The sequence below is a fragment of the Falco peregrinus genome, unplaced genomic scaffold (assembly GCF_023634155.1).
Source record: "Falco peregrinus isolate bFalPer1 unplaced genomic scaffold, bFalPer1.pri scaffold_42, whole genome shotgun sequence".
NCBI classification, from domain to species: Eukaryota; Metazoa; Chordata; class Aves; order Falconiformes; family Falconidae; genus Falco; species Falco peregrinus.
In genome coordinates this window covers 499297-519239 of record NW_026599609.1, presented here as the reverse complement: position 1 = coordinate 519239, position 19943 = coordinate 499297, and the positions used below count along the sequence as shown (strand labels likewise).

The window sequence follows — 19943 nt, the reverse complement described above, 5'->3', positions numbered from 1 at the left end:
CCTCACTGGGCACTCACCCACAGGCAATCCTCTTGCCTCACAGACCTCACTCTGTTCCCCCGGAGGGCAGCAAAAATGCTCTGCTTTTCTGACATGTGAAAATACTCAACAGGAGAGATGGGGGGGAGCTGTGAAAAAAACTAAAGCTCTCTTACAGTGCCTTCACCCTTCCCGTTCCTTAGCACTGGCGCTGCAGACGCTGACCAGCCCTTCTGCGTTGGCACTGGTTTCAGAGGACAAAGTTAAACACCAGGACTGGTCCCTGCCCCCACCCACTGCTGCAGAGTGGGGCTGGCTGGTCAAGAGCCCGTGGGCAGATGCCCTGCTCTTCATCACCCACACGGCCAGCACCAAGCAGGGCTGCAGCCACACAGCTGCAGGAAGGTCTCCGAGAAAAGAGAGGGATGTCTGTGTGTGACGGGGGGATGGTCTGTGGGAAATGGCTTTGATTTTGCTTGCAGAAGTCTCCCCTAAATTATCACTGTCTTTTTCTCCTGTGACAGGACCATATGCCCAGAGGCAGCACATGTCCAACAGCAGCTCCATCTCCCAGTTCCTCCTCCTGGCATTGGCAGACACGCGGGAGCTGCAGCTCTTGCACTTCTGGCTCTCCCTGGGCATCTACCTGGCTGCCCTCATGGCCAACGGACTCATCATCACCACCATAGTGTGCGACCACCACCTGCAAACCCCTATGTACTTCTTCCTCCTCAACCTCTCTCTCATCGACCTAGGCTCCATCTCCACCACTCTCCCCAAAGCCATGGCCAACTCCCTCTGGGACACCAGGGACATCTCCTACTCAGGATGTGCTGCACAGCTCTTCCTGATTGTCTTTTTCCTTTCAGCGGAGTGTTCTCTCCTCACCGTCATGGCCTATGACCGCTACGTGGCCATCTGCCAGCCCCTGCACTACGGGACCCTGCTGGGCAGCAGAGCTTGTGTCCACATGGCAGCAGCTGCCTGGGCCAGTGGGTTTCTCAACTCCCTCCTACAGACAGCAAATACTTTTTCACTGCCGCTCTGCCAAGGCAATGCCCTGGGACAGGTCTTCTGTGAAATCCCACAGATCCTCAAGCTCTCCTGCTCACACACCTACCTCAGGGAAGTGGGGCTTCTAGTGATTAGTTCCTGTTTAGTCTGTGGATGTTTCATTTTCATTGTGCTGTCCTATGTGCAGATCTTCAGGGCTGTGCTGAGGATCCCCTCTGAGCAGGGACGGCACAAAGCCTTTTCCACGTGCCTCCCTCACCTGGCCGTGGTCTCCCTCTTTGTCAGCACTGCCATATTTGCCCACCTGAAGCCCCGCTCCATCTCCTCCCCATCCCTGGACCTGGTGGTGGCAGTCCTGTACTCGGTGGTGCCTCCAGCAGTGAACCCCCTCATCTACAGCATGAGGAACCAGGAGCTGAAGGACGCACTGAAGAAGCTGATGCAGTCAGGTGTATCTCAGAAGCAACAAATTATCCATGTCCCTTCACAAGGCATTTCCACTTCATTTCTGGAAACTCCAGTGGGTTTAGCATTCTATTTGTGACAATCCTGTTTTTCTAGAAATGTCTGAATCTGTTGCACGTGGGAACCCAGCCTGTCTGACCTGGTGTTCTTTGTACATATGCATGGGTGGACAATTAACCTTGACTCCTGGCTCACATCTCTGTAATAAAAGGAGGATTTCTCAGTTCCAGTGTTTGGACTTTTGGCACTAATTCCAAAGCCAAGCTGAGGAACAAGCTGCAGGAATTGTTTCCTGAACAACGTCTCTGATCTTGGGTTCTCCATGGCTCAGGGGAGGAGGGCATGGGGCAACACGTTAGGGCATGGGCCTGTGTTGAGCCTTGGCGTGTGGGGGCCCAGTGCCCATGGGAATGGTGGGTGACCAAGAGGGATGTGCCTGGGACCATCTCCCTGGGCTTTCAGGCACCGCTGCCCTGCACAGCAGCACCGCCTGCTCAGGGCCATGCCTGAGACCACATCCCTGGGCAAGAGCAGGTGTCTCTGTGGATGCCCCAGCTGGGGCAGGCTGCTGTGTCCCTGGTGCAGCAGGAGGTGCCTGGGGAGCCCCCAGGCCAGCAGCCTGGTGCTGGGGACAGGGACTGGCCCCGAGGGGCTGCCAGGAGTGGGCAATCAGGGTCCCTGTGAGAGAGGAGCAGCAGACAGAGGGAGGCAATGGCCTCTGTGTCCTCATGCCATGGCTGGTGCCAGCCCTGGGGCTGACTGGCAGGAGGAGACCCCTCTCTGCCCACCAGCATCTCCTGTGCCCTTGTGATGGTCTATGGCCATGGGGTGAGTGCCCAGAGCTCTGCAGCCCCCTTTGGGTGGGCAATTGCATGGGGCCAGCCCCGCGTGGGCTGCTGTGTCTGCCTGGGCTGGGGAGAGGGCAGGGGAGGTGGGCAGAGCTCTGGGGGCTGTGGGGGGGCTGGGCTGGGAAGGGCCAGGGAGAGGGAAACCCCAGTGAGAGCTCAGCTGTGTGGGTGTGCAGGGTGGGGGCACACAGCAGGGTGGTCCTGGTGCAGACCCAGGGGTCATGGTGAAGCCAGCAAGGCACCAAAGGAGCGGGACTGAGGGGCCAGATCTGTGCCGTGTTCCCTGCACACCCTCAGAAAGCTGCAGAAGGGAAATTTTCCCCACAAATTCCCAAACACTGCTCATTTCCAAGCCTGGTCATATACCCCAGCCCTCATTAGGGACCACTGCTGCATGGTCACCTCTGTCCTCCTCCGTTGCCCAGCGATACCCAACTCCATCACCATTTCTAAATATAAAGGGAGCCACCTTCCGACTGACACTTGTTACACACAAGTCCCATAGCTCTTGCCACAGTTGGTCTCTCAGGGAAGGCCATTGTCAGACACCTCCAACAAGATCATGTTCTCATGGCATGGTGTTCTAACAAATATTGATTGAGATCCCACCAGCTGGCCTGGGTCCAGCGCTCCAGTCTTTCATTCAGAACAATTTCTCAAATAATACTCTTGCGCTCTCTCAGCCTCTCTTTGTCCATAATGTGTTCCATGTCCCAACTATCCTTCTGGCCTCTGCAGGACTTCTCTGATGTGTCAGGGTCTTTCATGTGCTGGGAGCCCCATTGTGGGCTCAGCAGTCCTGATGTGGTCCTGTGGTGGGTTAACCTTGGCCAGTGGTGAGACAAACATTCAGCTGCTCATTCGCTGCACTGAATCAACAGGACAAAGGAAAAAAATAAACCAGCAATGCTCATGGCAAAGATAAAGAGATCTCTTAATGATTCTTTTCATGTCCAGAGATGTGAGGTCTTGGCAAAGATTAATTTATTGCCAATTAAAAAAATGTTTGGTTTGTGAGATACTATGGCAGGAGAAACAATGGGTGAGATAATCTGGTTTATTCTGGGGGAATCAGTCTCCTTGGTGTTGACAGGACAGGTAAGCAAGGATGCCAGGAGTCCAGGGGCTTGTGGGCAAGTTCCTCAGACCAAACAGGTTGCCCACTCTGATGCTCACCTGCACCTGGGACTCCCCAAAGACAACAATCTGCTCAGGGATTTGAAGACCAGGGCCACCTTGCTTCTAGTAGTGTGCAGTTGTGGTGTCCCTGATGCCCAGGCATGTGGGGAAGGAGAGCAGCAGAGCACAGCCCAGGACAGGAGGGAAGGAGAACCTGGCCTGCTGAGGGCACTGGCAGGTGGGATCCCATGGGGGCAGAGCCCTGAGAGCATCCCTAGGCCTTCCTGGCCCTGACCAGCCTCACCTGGGGCCTCCACCCAAAGCTTTGTCCGTGGCTTCGGGAGGCCATTGAAGCCAGGCAGGAGATTCAGCCCCAGCACAACCTGTGCTGTAGGTGTGCGGGTCTCCAGGCACAACCACAGGAACAGCCTGGCCTGTCTATGGACCTTGTTGGTTCTGAATTTCAGGCTCACTTCCCAGCTTCATTCTGAATGGGGTGGCCAATGAAATGACTCCATGGCCCTCCAAGTCCTGGGGACATTCTGTTGCCTCCCTTCCTTCCTCAACTCCCTCCCACATACACACCTTCCTTGTTGTAATGGGCTGTCTCCGGCCAAAAGCCCAGCAGCACCCAGCCGCTCCCTCCCTCCTTCCCTCCCCAGTCAGGGCCCAAAAATGAACACAGTCATGGACAGGGGGTCTAACGAGGGATGAGCACGGAGACACAATCACTTCCCGCACTCCCTTGTCAAGGCACCTCTTCATACGCTCCAGGGCACGGCTGGCTGCCTCTGCTACCAGGTCACGGGCTGGGATTGTGTTTTGCCTTCTGTCCCCCAGCACCACCAGGGCCTTTTCTGCACAGACACTGCCCAGCCAGGCAGGTCCCAGGCCCTGCAGCTGCAGGGTGTTAGTCCACCCGAGGGAGGTGCAGGCTCTGCCCTTGGTCCTTCCTGCATCTGTGCAGCTCCTGACAGGGCGGCCACCCCACCTGCCAGGGTTCCCCTCCATGGCATCCCTAGGGCACAGGGATGGTCCTCTCAGTTTGGTGCCACCGACAGACACTGTGAGAGTTGCTTCCACTGGATTATCTTTACAGCTCTTAAACTGTAAGCAGGAGAGTCCCCTGTGGTGCCCACACTGCCCCAGTATGTCCCAGTGGCCTCCAGGTGGGGTGTGAGCCCTTCCCCACTGCTCTCTCAGCCTGACCATCCAGCTGGTGTTTTACTCATCTCTTTCTGTTTGCACCCAGAGTGTCATGGCATCGCTTGGGCAGAACACTGAGGGAGACCATGGGAAGACATTTGTAAAGCTGAGGGAAATGACATCCACTGTGGAGCTCCTCACGCACAACTGCAGGCTGTCAGGTTGGCGAGGCAGGATTTACCCTTGGAAAATCCACCTGGACAGTTACCCGCTCAGGTGCCAGAAATGTCACCCAAGAGGACTCGAACTGATGGCACACCCCTCACCACTGGGGGTCTGTGCAGCCTGTGGTTCCCCGAGCTAAAGGCTGAAGGTGAAGAAGGAGGACAGCGCTCTTGCTTCAGTCCATTGCTTCCTGTGCTCCTGCCTTGTACCACAGTGAGTTCTTGGAAACCTTGCCATAGGCAACGCAAGGCTCTTACATCCTCCCACAAAAGCCCTCCATTCTCCAGGGTGGACCAGCCCAGCTCCCTCAGCCTGATCTAACAGGGCACGTGCTCCAGCCTTGACCATCTCTGTGATTCTTTACTGAAATGGCTCCAGCGTGCCAATGTCTCTCTGCTATTGTGGAGCACCAAAGCTAGACAAGTACTCTAGATGTGGTGAAACAAGTGGGAAGCAGAGGGGGGGAATGACTTGCCGTGGCTGTGCTCCTGGTCATACAGCCCAGGAGGCTGTTGGTCACCTTTCCTGATGGCTCCTAGTTTGCCGAATGCAAACCAAGGACCCAGCCAGGCAGTCCCTGCCCTGTGTCATCGCAGGGCCTCGGTCCACTTTAGGGGCAGGACTTTCAATTTGTCCTTCTTGGGTATCACGAGATTCATGGGTGCTTCCAGTCAAGAGGAAGTTCCTCCAGTCTCTGTGACCTTCCAGTGGGGATGGAGAATGGCCTCACTGGGACATCGGCCTGCTCACACAGCTCCCTGGGATGCCGCCCCTCCACCTCCCTGGAGTGGGAAGCATTGAATTTGGTCAAATGACTCCTGACATGATCCCCATCCACACTTGGCTGGTTCCCTCCAGAGTCCTGCCTTCAGGCACAAAGCTTTGGGACACGATGCTGGGGAAGACTAAGGCAAAGAGGACCTGGAGGATGTTCAGATTTATCTAGACCTGCTCTTACTAAGCTCAGCAGTGGCCACACAGGGGCTTCGTTTATTTCTTAAACTGTTCTGCAAGTAGTGACAGATCCTCTTGATGCCCTTGAACATCTTGCAAGACCCCATACTAAGCAGGCTTTGGCTTCCCTGAAGACATCCCTATTTCTAAATTCCTCTTTGAGCCCTTGTATCCACCTCCAGGATGCTTCCTTTTCTCTCTGGAGATTCTTGAGGAATTCCTTCTTTAGCCAAGGATCTCTCTAGGCATGTCTGCTTGATTTCCTGCTCCTCGGTATGGACAGTTCCGCTTGGAAAATGCTTTCCTGAATGACCAGCCGTACACAGCTCTGCTGTCCTTGAGTGCTGCTGCCCATGGGACTACCACTACAAGTCCCCTGAAGAGGCTAAAGTCTTCTCCCCCTATTTCATGAGCACTACAGCCGGGGCTGACACTGGTTTTCACACCCCTCAGCAGCACTGCCTGTTTGGCAAGGACCAGATTCAGGTGAGCGTCACCTTTGTTGGCCTGACACCTGTGCAAAGAATTTGTCTCAAGAGACCCCCGACACCAGCTGGACAGGGTGTATCCTGCTGTGCTCCCCTTCCAGAAGGCGTCAGGGTCATGAAGTCCCCAATAAGAGCTGGGATCATGGACCTGCAGACTTCCTTGGCTTGCTTAGATAAGCCTTTCTCCGCTGCCGTACCCTGAGTGCGGGTGCTGTGTCTCCCACCAGGATGGCACACTAACCGGCCTCTCGCTGACACTCTCCTGCAAGGGCTCACCCAACCTGCTGCACACCCCGGAGAGGAGATCCGCACGTGCAACAAGTGCCTGCACACGGAGGGCATCCCCTCCTCAGCTTCCTGGCCTGTCCCTCGTGAAAAGCCCACACCTTTCCCTGCCGCACCACTGTGACCCGTCCCACCACCCGTCATGATTTATTTCATCAATATCATGATTTACTCCATCAATATCCAGCACGATGACAGCATGTGGAAGTCCAGCTCCTCCTGCCTGTGCCCCAGGCCCAAGCCATCGGTGCGCTTCTGGGCTGCAGCACCTCAGCCGTAGCGCTGGGGCCAAGCTCAGGCTTCTCTCGGGCAAAGCTGGTACCAAGCGCCCCCGAGCCAGCGTGTGCCCGTGCTGTGCTGGAGACCAGAGACCTGCTGGAGTGGGTGGCGGTGGCAATCTAAGTGCACCAGCAGAGGAAGCCCTGCCCTCTGCAAGGCCAGAAAAGCAGTGCTGGGCTCTGCAGCCCTGGCAGAAGAAGGCTTGGCTAGCTGCAGTGCTGCTGAGGCCCCTGAAGGCCTGTGGGGGAGGGGAGGCTGACCTCCAGGAGGACATGGTGCTGCTGAAAATGTGCTTCAGTTTGCATATGCTGTGATCCAGGAACACTGTGAGAACCATGCACTGGTTCTTTGATGGTATCTTCACGGGGCTGAGCAAGGGATTGTTGGAATAAGTACCAGTGGAGTGTGGGAGTAGCCAGGTGATTGGAACCCCCACTGTGATGGGCTTCCTGTTCATGGACCAGCTGGATGAACTTGGGTCAGACCGTGACGCACTGCAGGGCTGGCATTCAGTTGCTGGTTGACAGAAACCAAATCTACCTGAGGTGCCACCTGGGCTTCCTCAAAGGAACCATATTCCTGACTATAAAGATTTGGATGCCCACGTTTTTATGTTGCAGAAGGAAGCCGAGCTACAGCAGATACCAGAAGCAGTTACAAATGCTGCAATACCTCTTGTATGGGCTTCAGGAACACCAGGGCAACCCCAAGCAGGGGAACCAGTAATCGTCCAGTGGAAGCCAAATGGCAGACCAGCAAGTCAAAAGCTGTACCCAGTTAAACTACAAGTCAGGACAGGGTTGCAGTCCTTAATTGAACAAATCACAGATTTGGGGTTACTAAGAGAATGCCAATCAGAACATAACACTCCAGTATTACCTGTCAGGAAGCCAAATTCAGAAGAATACAAACTGGTGCAAGATTCACGAGCTATAAATCCAACTGTGCAAGATGTCCATGAGGCAGTAGCACACCCGTATGCCCTCCTGACCACCCTGAAGGAGAATGAGGAATGGTTTACTGTATGAGATGGAAGATGCGTTCTTCTGCCTTGTGCTGGCTGCTGCCAGTCACCAGTCGGTTGGTTTCAAATGGGAAAGCCCTGAAACTGGTCGAGAAACCCAGCTGTGCAGGGCTGTATGACTGCAAGGAGTTAAAAATAGTCCTACAGTCTTTGGAAATCAATTAGCCAGTGAGTTGGAAAGCTGGCAAAAGAGGTAGGAAAATGTCGCCTTGCTGCAATAGGTAGGTGACATACTGCTAGCAACCAGTAGTAAAGAAGATTCTATAACAAGGACCTCCTAAACTTTGGGGGCTAGCAGGGTACAAAGTACCCTGGGAAAAGGCAGAGACCACCCCAGAAGAAGCAACCAATTGGGGATTTACAATTTGCCTGGGCCAGCAGAGTCTTGGAGCTGGAGGAAAAGGGCCATTTGTCAAATCCCAGAAGCCAAATGAAAACAAGAGCTCAGAGCATCCCTGGGAATGGCCGGGTGGTGTCACTTACGGATAACGAATTTGGGACTCATTGCCAAGCTTTTATATGAAGGTGTCGGAGGAAAGGGAAACCTCCTTGTCTGGACTCAGGAGTGCAGAGATGCCTTTACGGAATGGAAACGGACTGGAATGAGTGCTCCAGCTCTAGGCCTCCCAAATCTAGAAAACCCATTGGAACTCTTTGTGCATGAAAGGTGACACGTTGCCTTAGGAGTGTTGGCCCAGAGCCTGGAACCATGGAGCAGAGCCGTGGGGAGCTTTTCCAAACAGCTGGACAGTGTCAGTAAAGGACGGCCAACCTGTCCGTGCACGGTGGCAGCTACAGTATTACCGATGCAAGAGGCCCAGGAACTGACACCTGGGCAAAAATGACATGATCTCAGTGGAAAAGAAGAACCAACTCATGATTGTTTAAAGACAATGGCAGAGGTATATTCTAGCCGAGTGGAATTAAAAGGCACGCCAACAGAAAATGGAGACTGGGACTTATTTGTAGGTGGTAGTAGTTTTGTGCGAAATGGGACCCAAAGAGCAGGACATGTGGTGGTAACTATCAGAGAGAGAAGAGAAGCCAAAGCCCTCTCATCTGACACGTGGGCCCAAGAGGCAGAACTCACAGCCTTACTAAGGGCACTGGGATTATTATGAACAGACAAGGCTTTTTTAAGGTATGGACATATTTGAAATTTGCCTTTGGAATAGACCGTGCCGATGGGGCTGTTGGAAAGAAAGAAAGAAAGAGGACTCTGAACCTCTCAAGGATCCCCCGTCAAATTATGAGGCAAAGACCCAACAATCATTTCAGGTGACCAGTTGACCCAGGGTGCTGGCAATTATGCATTGTAAAGTGCAGCACCTTGGAGATAGCGCGGTGCATATAGGACAGCAAGTGGCAGATCAAGCAAGGAAAGAAGCAGCTGAAAGTCAAATATTGCTAGTCCTGCCAGAGAAACGGCAGAAATTAGGACCTTCGCATCAACTAACATTTACAGAGGAAATTATGTGTGAATTGGTTAAAAGGAAGCACCACGAAACTCTCTGGGGAATTGAGAGTTTGGTAGAAGCCTTGAAAGGGCAAGTTCTAAATGTACCATGACTGGGAAAACAAAAAGCAGAGTGAAGAAGCCTGAGTTGTACCTGAAGAATAACCTCACCTAGCCCAATGATTTTCCCAGGGCTGACAAAGCCCAGGGGATTACTGGCAATTAGACTTTTTCCAAGTTACTGCAGCAAAATGGGTATCCGTACCTTTTAGTAATGGCAGATGCTTTTTCAGGCTGGCTGGAAGCTTTCCCTTGTCGCACCAATAAGAAATATCGTAAGTGTAAGTTCAGAGATTATACTGAGATTGGGGTACCCATAGGACTTTCTTTGGGTAGGGGTCGACACTTGGTAGTAGAAGCCCTTCACCTTTTAGCTAAACTAGGAGGGGTAAAATGGGATCTCCACACTCCATGGAGACCTCAATCAAGCGGGAAAGTAGAAAGAATGAAGCAAAGCCTGAAAAGACAGATGAGTAAAATCTGACAAGAACCTCAGAGAGAGCAGTCAGATGCTTTTCCCTCAGCATTGCTACAGATACAGGATCCAGCGTAAACGGAAGGAGAGACTTAGTCCTTTGGAAAGGATACATGGTAAACCTTGCCAGGTGACAGAAAGGGGAGTGAATCCCAAAATAATAGAAGGGAAACATGGCTTAAAAGAGCATGTTCAGTCTCTATGAAAGGTCCTGTCCTCTCTCCAGAGGTACGTCACTGTGAGCGCAGATCTGTCCCTGGACATGCCTGTACATCACTACCGACCCAGAGATTGTGTGTATCTTAGAACGTGGTTGGATGAACCGTTGAAGAGAAGTGAAAGGACCTTTCCAGATTTTGCTCAGCACCTACGCTGCTGTCAAGCCTGAAGGAGTCACTCCATGGACGTGCCATAGCAGGGTTTAAGCAGCCACATCACCAGAATGGACTGTCAAGCAAGAAAAACCTTTATGCTTGAAACTACCTCCAGAATCATGAAGTTCTAGGTTCGGTATCTTGCATTATTGCCATTCAGCATATAAGTGAATGACTGAAATGTGACCCCAGATAAGACTGGGCTGTCTACAGGGAAGCTGGAGCCTGCTACTTGTCTCTCCTTTGTAGATATATGTTGAAACATGTTTTACAGATGTATAGAATTTGGCCTGTGATGTGGTATGCTAAATCCTCAGCTTGGGTGGGATCAGGAGGAGTCATGGACATGGAATACTCATTTGAAAATTGTTGAAGAATCGATAAATGCTGTTAGGAGGAGTGATTGTTGGGTAGGTACCCATTTCCCTGAATGTCCTCATGCAGGAATGCCTGTAGCTGGTATCCCCATCCCATTGGGGACTCGTGGGAGTAACTGTGGCTAAGACCAAAATACACTCATTGGAACGAGACTGACCTCCAGACCTGGACAACACTGAATCCACACTCAGTGTGAAGTGTGTTACTAAAATGAAGCTGAGACACACCAAAATGGAACTCTGGTCTTTGTGGGGCCCTACCCACATTGTGATTGCCCAATGCATTTCATGAAGCTGTCAGAACTAACTAGCAGTAGGTACTGGAACGTTCCACTGGGCACTGGGTGGTGCTGGATATGTGCCCTGTAGCACAAAAAGCATTACCACCAAGGTGGTCGGGTAGATGTACACGGGGAGGGATTTTTCCTGATATGACTGGCTGAGACACTGGAGAACAGTCGGTGGGGAACAACTTACCTGCGGAGATACAGGCAGAATCAACCACCCCTTACAGAGAGACCCACTGGGTTTCACTCTTCTGTTGGGTGGTTTATTCCTTGGCGAGGGGCTGCTGAACTGGGGAAGGCAGTGACAAAGAGATCCACAGGAAAAGGAAGAGATGGCCAAGGACACTGCAGGTGCCATAAACTGCACTCTGTACGGCACAGGCAATGGCCGTACGCAAGGGGACAACCCTTGGGTTCTCTTGGTGACTTCCAGCCTTGCCCATGCCCCTTGCCTTCCGTCTCACGTTGTCCTACGCTGTCCCACGGCTGCTGCTTTTCCCCGGCAGGCCACAGGCACCCATCTGGCTTCCCCACCTTGCTCTCACCCTGCCCTTGCCACACATGCACTGATGTCTGCCCACCCTCACACGCTGTGCCTGCAAACACAGACATGGACTGATCTCATATTCCTTCTGGACGACGTCTCCCACCACAGCACAAGCCCCTGAGTGACATTTCCTCCTCCTGACCTCCAGTCTCCACTTTCCCAGCTGCACTGGGTGGCAGTGCTTCTCCCTCCTGCTCTTCCCTACCTCCAAGGAAAGCTCCACCACCTGGGAAACCACCCTTCAGGCGGGCATCCCGACCCGTCACCCTCCTTGTGGCCTTTCCCCTGACCATGCCACGGCCTCATCACGCTCTTCCAAGGCTGCGAGCCTTTCAGCTTCTCGCATAGACACGAGCAAGCGGTGTGCCTGCTGCGGTGCTGTCATGTTCTCAGGCAGCAGCGACGTGACAAGCAAGAAAGAAGCCCCTTGGTTCTGCTGGCCTGCCCGAGACACTGGCAGATGGAGCTTAACAGCACGTGTCCCAGCCATGAGTCAGGGGCTGCCCTACGCGCTGTGTCAGGCAGAGGTGACCTCACCGCCCCTTTCCCAGGCACATTGCTGCTGGTGGCCTGTCCCCTCCGCAGGCAGAACTGGCCTCACTGCCCCCGTCACAGCCATTGGCTTCCTGCTGGAATGTGAGTCCCTGGGACACAACTCACCACGAGATACCGTCCTCAGCCGTCACCCTCCCCGTGGCCCAGCACCCAGCAGATAAAGGGAAGCTTCTCTCAGCCAATTTATCTCATGGATTTCCTACCTACCATTTGGCTGAGAGAACATTCCCCAGAGGAACTGCTTTGTTTCTACTGGACCATGTTTTGTCTCTGCTTCTGCGCCTCTGTTTTCCCTTCTTCCCCCTGCTATCCCATCCCAACTGAGCTCTCCAGGGAAGTGAGTCAATGAGTCCTAGAATATCTCAGGTTGGGAGAGGCCCCTGTAAATGCCCTTGTCCAGCCGTCCTGCTCAAGGCAGGGTGAACTGGTTAGCATCGCTCAAGGGCTCTGCCCACTTTGGCATCATCCACAGAAGGGTCTGAAAAGCCACTGTGTCAACTTGTACTGGGAGACAATAAAGACATTCAACACAGTTGGCCCAACTGCTTGCACTGGAAGATGCCACTAGTCAGTGGCCACCAGGAGGACTTGACCACTGGTGACATTTGGTCTTGAGCCCCTGTGGCGTATGATGCACCGACTCTGGGAGAGGATCGAAGGCACAAAGACACCTGAAGACACCTCGAAGACACTTTATTAATCAATAATCAAGCAAGCCTTTTATACCTTTGCAGGGGGCTGACGTGTCAGCCTGTAATTGTGCTCAGCAATTTTCCACTCTGGGCTCTTTTTTTATTACAGACACAGCAGCTCAGCAACTCCCTTTACCTACAAGGCCACAAGCTCTGCAGACCACTCTCTATCTTCAAGTTTCTCCTCTTGCTCCCATGGCTTCCTTCCAACAAGCATAACTGTGTCTCTCTCCCAAGGTCGGGTTTCGCTCCCTGACGCTGTTGAGCTAGCTCGAGACATAGCCACAAGCCCCCAGCCAACTTCCACCCACAGTATCCTCCATTTCTTCACTCCCGAAGTCACCCATCTGCCTATACAGAAAGTGCAGGAGAAAAAGTCAAAACCCTTGCAAAGGTGCAGGTACAAACCATCCCCTTCTTGCCTCAATACGTATGGGTGCAGCAAGCCCTTTGATGTCCCACAATTACCTGGAAATGGCTGCAGGAATATTTCCACCGTCATTTCCCCAGACACTAAGGTGAGGATGACCAGCCTGTATTTCTCCCAATTGTCCTTCTTGCTTTTCCTGAACAAAGGCTGGATGTCTGCCTTTTGCCAGGACCCCAGAACCTCCCTGATTGCTCGGACACATTTGAGGGCACCATCCAGAAAGGGTGCCGTGATCAGACCGAGGCACTTGCAATGAGCCTGCCCAAGGCGGGTGAGATGAATCTCCCTGGGACAGTGGCCTTTGTTCCTGCAGTCACACACAGGAACGGTCAGGTGCTGGGAGGTGTCCCCACCTCAGCTGGCCTCATGCACTGCTGCCGTGGTTGAACCCCAGCCTCACGCACACAGGGGTGCTCAGAGGCACGAGCCCGTCCCTGGCACATGCGGAGGCAGAGCACTGCAGCAGGCACAGTGACTACCTGGCCTCCTGCTGCCCCTGCCAGAGGCTGGCAGCACCTCAGCTCGGGGGTGTCGCGCCCTGCTCGGCACCTCTCGGAGATGGCCCTCATCATGAGCAACGGGCACGGGGACCTCGGTTCAAGGAAGCACGTTGCAGTGCTGCATTCAGGTGGTCTCCACAAATCCATAGCATTTTATGGAGGCCAGCACCGTCACAGAGTGCCCGTTGCCTGCCCCTGCCTGCGCTCACAGGACTGCCACGCAGCACGGCGGTGACCAAGCTGCCAGAGCCCTCAGGCCTTACACCAAGGCATGGGGTCAGAAGGAGAGTGTGGAAGTGGAAGAAGGACAGCACTTGAGAGCCAAGGGCTGGTGTTCCCTGGTACTGCTGCCATGCCAGGAACCTTTTCCCCTCCGTCTGTGGACAGAGGAACTGTCCCTGCAGCTCCAGAAAGGCCTTGGAAGGAAGAATCCCAGCCAAAATATAGTTTCCTAATGGCCCTTTGGCTTTGTTAGATGAGGAGAGAGCAGGGCACCTTCAGAAAAGAAAATCACAGAAGGAATTAGAATGGGGATGACAACTTTATCAGAACTGAAATACCACAAGTAACTACAAAAAATTCAGAAGAGAGTCAGGGTCTGTGATGAACTACATTATAAATGCTATTCATCATTTTAATGCTTTAGAAGAACATCCAGCTATCAGTTTGCACATTGCACCCTTCAGCTCCTGGTTCCTCATGCTGTAGATGAGGGGGTTCACTGCTGGAGGCACCACCGAGTACAGAACTGCCACCACCAGGTCCAGGGATGGGGAGGAGATGGAGCGGGGTTTCAGGTAGGCAAACGTGGCAGTGCTGAGAAAGAGGGAGACCACGGCCAGGTGAGGAAGGCACGTGGAAAAGGCTTTGTGCCATCCCTGCTCAGAGGGGATCCTCAGCACAGCCCTGAAGATCTGCATGTAAGACAGAACAATAAAAACAAAACAGCCAAATAATAAAGAAGCACCAGCCACAATTAGCCCCACTTCCCTGAGGTAGGTGTGTGAGCAGGAGAGCTTGAGGATCTGTGGGATTTCACAGAAGACCTGTCCCAGGGCATTGCCTTGGCAGAGCGGCAGTGACAGTGTATTGGCCGTGTGCAGCGCAGCATAGAGAAACCCACTGGCCCAGGCAGCTGCTGCCATGTGGACACAAGCTCTGCTGCCCAGCAGGGTCCCGTAGTGCAGGGGCTGGCAGATGGCCACGTAGCGGTCATAGGCCATGACGGTGAGGAGAGAACACTCCGCTGAAAGGAAAAAGACAATCAGGAAGAGCTGTGCAGCACATCCTGGGTAGGAGATGTCCCTGGTGTCCCAGAGGGAGTTGGCCATGGCTTTGGGGAGAGTGGTGGAGATGGAGCCTAGGTCGAGGAGGGAGAGGTTGAGGAGGAAGAAGTACATGGGGGTTTGCAGGTGGTGGTCGCACACTACTGTGATGATGATGAGGCCATTGGCCATGAGGGCAGCCAGGTAGATGCCCAGGGAGAGCCAGAAGTGCAAGAGCTGCAGCTCCCGCGTGTCTGCCAATGCCAGGAGGAGGAACTGGGTGATGGAGCTGCTGTTGGACATGTGCTGCCTCTGGGCATATGGTCCTGTCACAGGAGAAAAAGACAGTGATAATTTAGGGGAGACTTCTGCAAGCAAAATCAAAGCCATTTCCCACAGACCATCCCCCCGTCACACACAGACATCCCTCTCTTTTCTCGGAGACCTTCCTGCAGCTGTGTGGCTGCAGCCCTGCTTGGTGCTGGCCGTGTGGGTGATGAAGAGCAGGGCATCTGCCCACGGGCTCTTGACCAGCCAGCCCCACTCTGCAGCAGTGGGTGGGGGCAGGGACCAGTCCTGGTGTTTAACTTTGTCCTCTGAAACCAGTGCCAACGCAGAAGGGCTGGTCAGCGTCTGCAGCGCCAGTGCTAAGGAACGGGAAGGGTGAAGGCATTGTAAGAGAGCTTGAGTTTTTTTCACAGCTCCCCCCCATCTCTCCTGTTGAGTATTTTCAGATGTCAGAAAAGCAGAGCATTTTTGCTGCCCTCCGGGGGAACAGAGTGAGGTCTGTGAGGCAAGAGGATTGCCTGTGGGTGAGTGCCCAGTGAGGGGAGGTGGTCTGTCCATCAGGTTCCCAGTTTCTATGGGCTTGCACCTTCCTGAGATGAATGGTGGCCACACTCCCATGTTACCCTGAAATACCACAAGGCACTGCTGAGAACGGACTGACCCACCACAGACCAGTAAAGGTTGTAGACTTTCATCAGAACTCAGCATCCCACCCACAGCAAAGGATACACAGCTCATTTCACCCACCCCAACAGTGTTTTCTCCATCACAGAAACTCTACGCTTCTATGTGGGGCTTTCAGATCACTAATGGGTGCGAGGGGACAGGTTTCCACTCTGGAGGGCAACTCGCTGCTTGGAAGGGAACTTCAAGGAGGTAGCCAAGTGCCCTAACAAGAGCATCAGGTTCAGGGAGAACCAGCCCCTTGCCCAGCCCCACATAGGGCATTGCCCACAGCCCCACAGCTGAGAGGAAAGCTGGGACACTTGTTCCCATGGACACACCTGCAGGAGAGGACCCACAAGGTCAGAGTGTGACTCTGCAGCTGAAACACCCATCCCCAGAGAGCCTGACAGCAAGAGCTAGAGAATAAAACTAACCCAAAACGGCAGAGAAAGAAGTAAAATTGCACTGAAGGTCTAGGTAAGAGTGTCCAGGGCGAGCGAGCCAGGCACTGAGGGCAGCGTTGCCCTTGCCCAGCTCTGCTCGCCACCTCCCACACACCAACACTGCCGGGCAGCTGCTCTCAGCCCCTGTGCTCTGCAGAGGGACCGGGGCACGTGGCTGCAGAGCTGCACCGCGGCTCTGCTGGAGCTCTGGCTGCAGAGGGGGTGGCTCACGCCTCGGGACTCCCAGCCCTGAGGGCAGAGGCTTTGCTGGGGGGAGAGCAGGCCAGGGGGATGCCTCAGAGAAAGGGGTCTGCACTGCACATGGTCAGAGAGAGCTTTCTGATTCTCCCTTCCACAACAATTCTGTCTGAAGTTTCCTATCAGTCCTTGCAATATCCTGGATGTCAGGAGACTTTCCTTGTGGGACGTATCTCCCTGTGCCAGGTCTTTCCCTGTCAGTGCTCACAGACCACATCTCTGCCTCTGTGCACTGGCCCCGCACAAACGTGCCTGTCTGAAGGGCACTGGCTGGGCACAGGGTCCTGCCCGCAGGGGAAAAGGGCAGCTCAGAACGACCCTGATGGCTCCAGCAAAGGTGCTGCTGCTGCTGTTCATAGGCAGAGGAGTGGCTGAGGGCACTTCAGGAGGCTCCTGGCAGACCTCCTCATCACTCAGAGTTACAGCTGGCAGTCTCAGGGACATCTTCAAACTCGAGATCTCCATTAACATTTCTGCCTCCCCTCTCCTGCCCCCAACAACAGAAAACTGAAAACACAGATTGAGGAGAGCCCTGGATTTATCATAGCAATCCCTGCGCTGACCTTCGATACGAAAAGTCTCATCCAGACATATTCTGAGGGTAACCTATACTTGTAAGCAGCGCTCACCCTTGCGGCACACTCTCAACAGCAGAGAGATCCTTCCCTATCAGGGGTCGGTCCATACGCCCCCAGAGCTGTCGGGAGCCCCCAGCAGGCTGAGAGCTGCCCCTGGCAGGCGGCAGAGCCCCTGCCCCAGCACACAGCCCCCTGGGCTGCAGGGACCCTGCTGGCAAGGACAGCCCTGGGCACCCCTGCCTGCACAGCCACCTTCACAGCCCTGCAGCCGGCCCTGGCACAAGGCAGCCCACATGCCCTGGCCCTCCCACGCTGCAGCAGGGAAGCCCTGCTCTGCAGCACACTGGCCTCCTCCACAGCAAAAGGCTCCCACACGGTCCCACAGGCTGGGGGGGCCCAGCTGCTGCAGACCCGGCTAGGAACTGCAGAGGCATTGCCCTGCAGCCACACACTCACCGGCTCCAGGGCTCTGCAGATTTCTCCAGCAGGGAGCTCTCAGCAGCCCCCCACCAAGGGCTGCTTTTGAGCTCTCCCTGCCTCCCTCCTCTGCCCCTCTGGGCTCCCTCCAGGTGTCCCTGGGGCTGCAGGGGAACCTGCTGGGCAGCAGGATGAGGCAATCCCTCATGGGCCTTGCCTCTCCTGGGGGGACACACTTATTTCCAGCAGTGGCAATTCCCTTACTAGAAAAAGTTTTCTGCAGGAGTATCAACTTTTGTTAACCCATTACTAGAGAGGACACCAGGAAAACTGCAGCAAAGGATCCAAGTACTCCTAAAAGAGCGTGTGTGTATGTGTGTGTCTGGTGGTTCTGCAGGCAGGGGCAGGGAGGATGTCTTCAGTGCTTCAGTAAGCCCTGCAGAGCCCATTTCAGCACTTCATTGCACAGTCCGAGGGCTCAAGACTCAGCTCTCCTTTGCCCAGGCCATGTCTCTGCTCTGAAGCAAAGCCTTTGCACCCACGGGCTCGGGGACACTTGGTACCAGGTTGCCTTATGGCCAGGCAGAGCTGGGCTGGTGCCACAGCTGGGGGGCTTCAGCCCAGATGTGCAGCAGTGCTTTCATGTTACGACAAGGGGTTTCCTCAGACTCTTGGTTTTTAATGAGCCTGGCAGTTTCCAAAGACAGACGAGACCCTTGTGTCTGACCAAGCTGCCCACGACCTGTGCTTTGGCAGCCCACTGTATCCGAGGGTGACTCTACCAACCTATCCAGGAACCCCGCTGACAGCATCATTGAGTCAGAGCCCTTAAAACACCTACTCACATCTCCAGAGACTTATAGGAAATGAGCTTCAGCTGAAGATTTTTATTATGCAAGTTTGTGACAGAGTAAGGTTCAAAGAATGCCAGTAATGGTAGGCTGACTGCAAAACACGCTTAAAGCAACACACTGAGCAACAGCTACCGTGAGTTAGTGCTAGCATAAAGTTCTTACCCTATAGGCGTCCCTAGGGGGAACGACAGGTTCAGCCCATCCACTGATCCCAGAAGTTCCCATGGAGTCTCCACTCACTTATCCCCTCATTGTCCACTTTGACACTTCATAGCACGTTGCTTATTCATTTACTTACATGGGATAGGTTACAAGTTTCTCACTCGTGAGGTACGTTAGTGCTCACCCTCAGGCAGCACCACGGAAGGCTTTCACTGACTGCACATGCTCCCCAAGCGGGGTTTTGCCCGCGTTTGAGGGCTGTTTGACATGGAGGTTGCAATCTGTCACTACCACAGTTACCTTTGTCTTACTATTGACTGGGGGGTTTTTGGTTTGTGTTTTTAGTTTTTTTTGTTTTTGTTTTTGTTTTTTTTTTTATATGTATGAGGGTTGAAAGACCTTACCAGCTTGTCTTCGGCTGTGGCCAGAACTTCCTTGCTTGAATGCTCCTTCCTTTGGCAATGGTGTTCTTTCCACCCCTTGTTCTATGTCACTCATCCTTCCCAAGGTGACTCCCTTGGTCAGAAGTCCCTTCATTCCCAGAGAGTGGGTCCTCACTTGACCTCACTTTGTTCACAGAGGTGTTTATCAGATAGTGAACCACTGAATCATTGTGGTAATTGAGGAGTTTAGAACACCTGCCACCTCCGGACTTATTTCAGTCCTGGCCCAGTTCAATGTATTGACATTTTGGTGGAGCTTGAGTGACTCCAGTCATTCATATTGTTGTTACTGTTTGGTATCCTGTGCCCAGGGAGGTGTAGTAGGACCTTGGAGGTGGGTAACTTTGGCATGGAGGTGTGCATTGGTATTACAGGGAGATTATTTCATCTGAGGAAAGTCCTATCGCCTCAATGGTTGGCTCAGCAGTGGACAGCCTCTCGTAGCTTCTTATGTGACATCAGCTGTGTGGTACCATCAAGTTTCCCTTCCTGCAGGGAGCACAGCAGAGCTTGACTGTGGGGTCTCCACTTGCTCCACCCTCCATTACTCCCATCAGCAGGTGCTGAGATGGCAGGGTGTGTTGCTTAGGGAGCTGTGGTAGAGTAGATTCCGTCCATGACAACCATCCTAAAAGCAATGCAGTTACTTTAGCCTAGAAATCTTTCTATACTGCTAGGCTTCTGTTGGGTCCCAGTTTTCCCTAATTCCAAAGTAATGAGTAATTTTCCCAGAGGCAATTGAAACAGGAGACACAGAAAAAAGTCCCCTCAACCCCACTCTGTAGTGGGGTGAACTGGGAGTGACAATGCTGGAAAGCCCTTTGATGCCATGAGAACGTTTAATCTTTGATCACCCCAAGTTCCTCTTTCCCCCTTGCCATAAGGCAGGACAGACACCTGCAGAGCCCACAGCATAGTCCCTTGCTCCTTGGAACAGCCTCAGCCAGACCAACCACAGCTCATGAGAGGGACATCCAAAGGTCTTCCAAA

At 53.6% G+C, this 19943-nt stretch overlaps 2 protein-coding genes across 2 annotated transcripts; one reads left to right on the top strand and one right to left on the bottom strand.

Moving 5' to 3' along the window:
- Positions 1 to 472: 472 nt before the first annotated feature.
- LOC129783458 (olfactory receptor 14C36-like) lies at positions 473 to 1537 on the top strand. The gene has a single exon (XM_055793421.1). It carries the CDS (start codon positions 527 to 529, stop codon positions 1535 to 1537), a length of 1011 nt encoding a protein of 336 aa, XP_055649396.1. The 5' UTR covers positions 473 to 526.
- A 12749-nt stretch (positions 1538 to 14286) lies between these two features.
- Positions 14287 to 14772, bottom strand: LOC129783495 (olfactory receptor 14C36-like; the record flags this gene model as incomplete). Its single annotated transcript, XM_055793451.1, has 1 exon — positions 14287 to 14772. A coding segment is annotated over one exon (486 nt), but the record flags the coding sequence as incomplete, so codon positions are not given.
- Positions 14773 to 19943: the final 5171 nt, after the last annotated feature.

Bases quoted from the DNA above. Each gene is read 5' to 3' on its own strand.
- LOC129783458 (XM_055793421.1), top strand. From the start codon at position 527: ATGTCCAACAGCAGCTCCATCTCCCAGTTCCTCCTCCTGGCATTGGCA.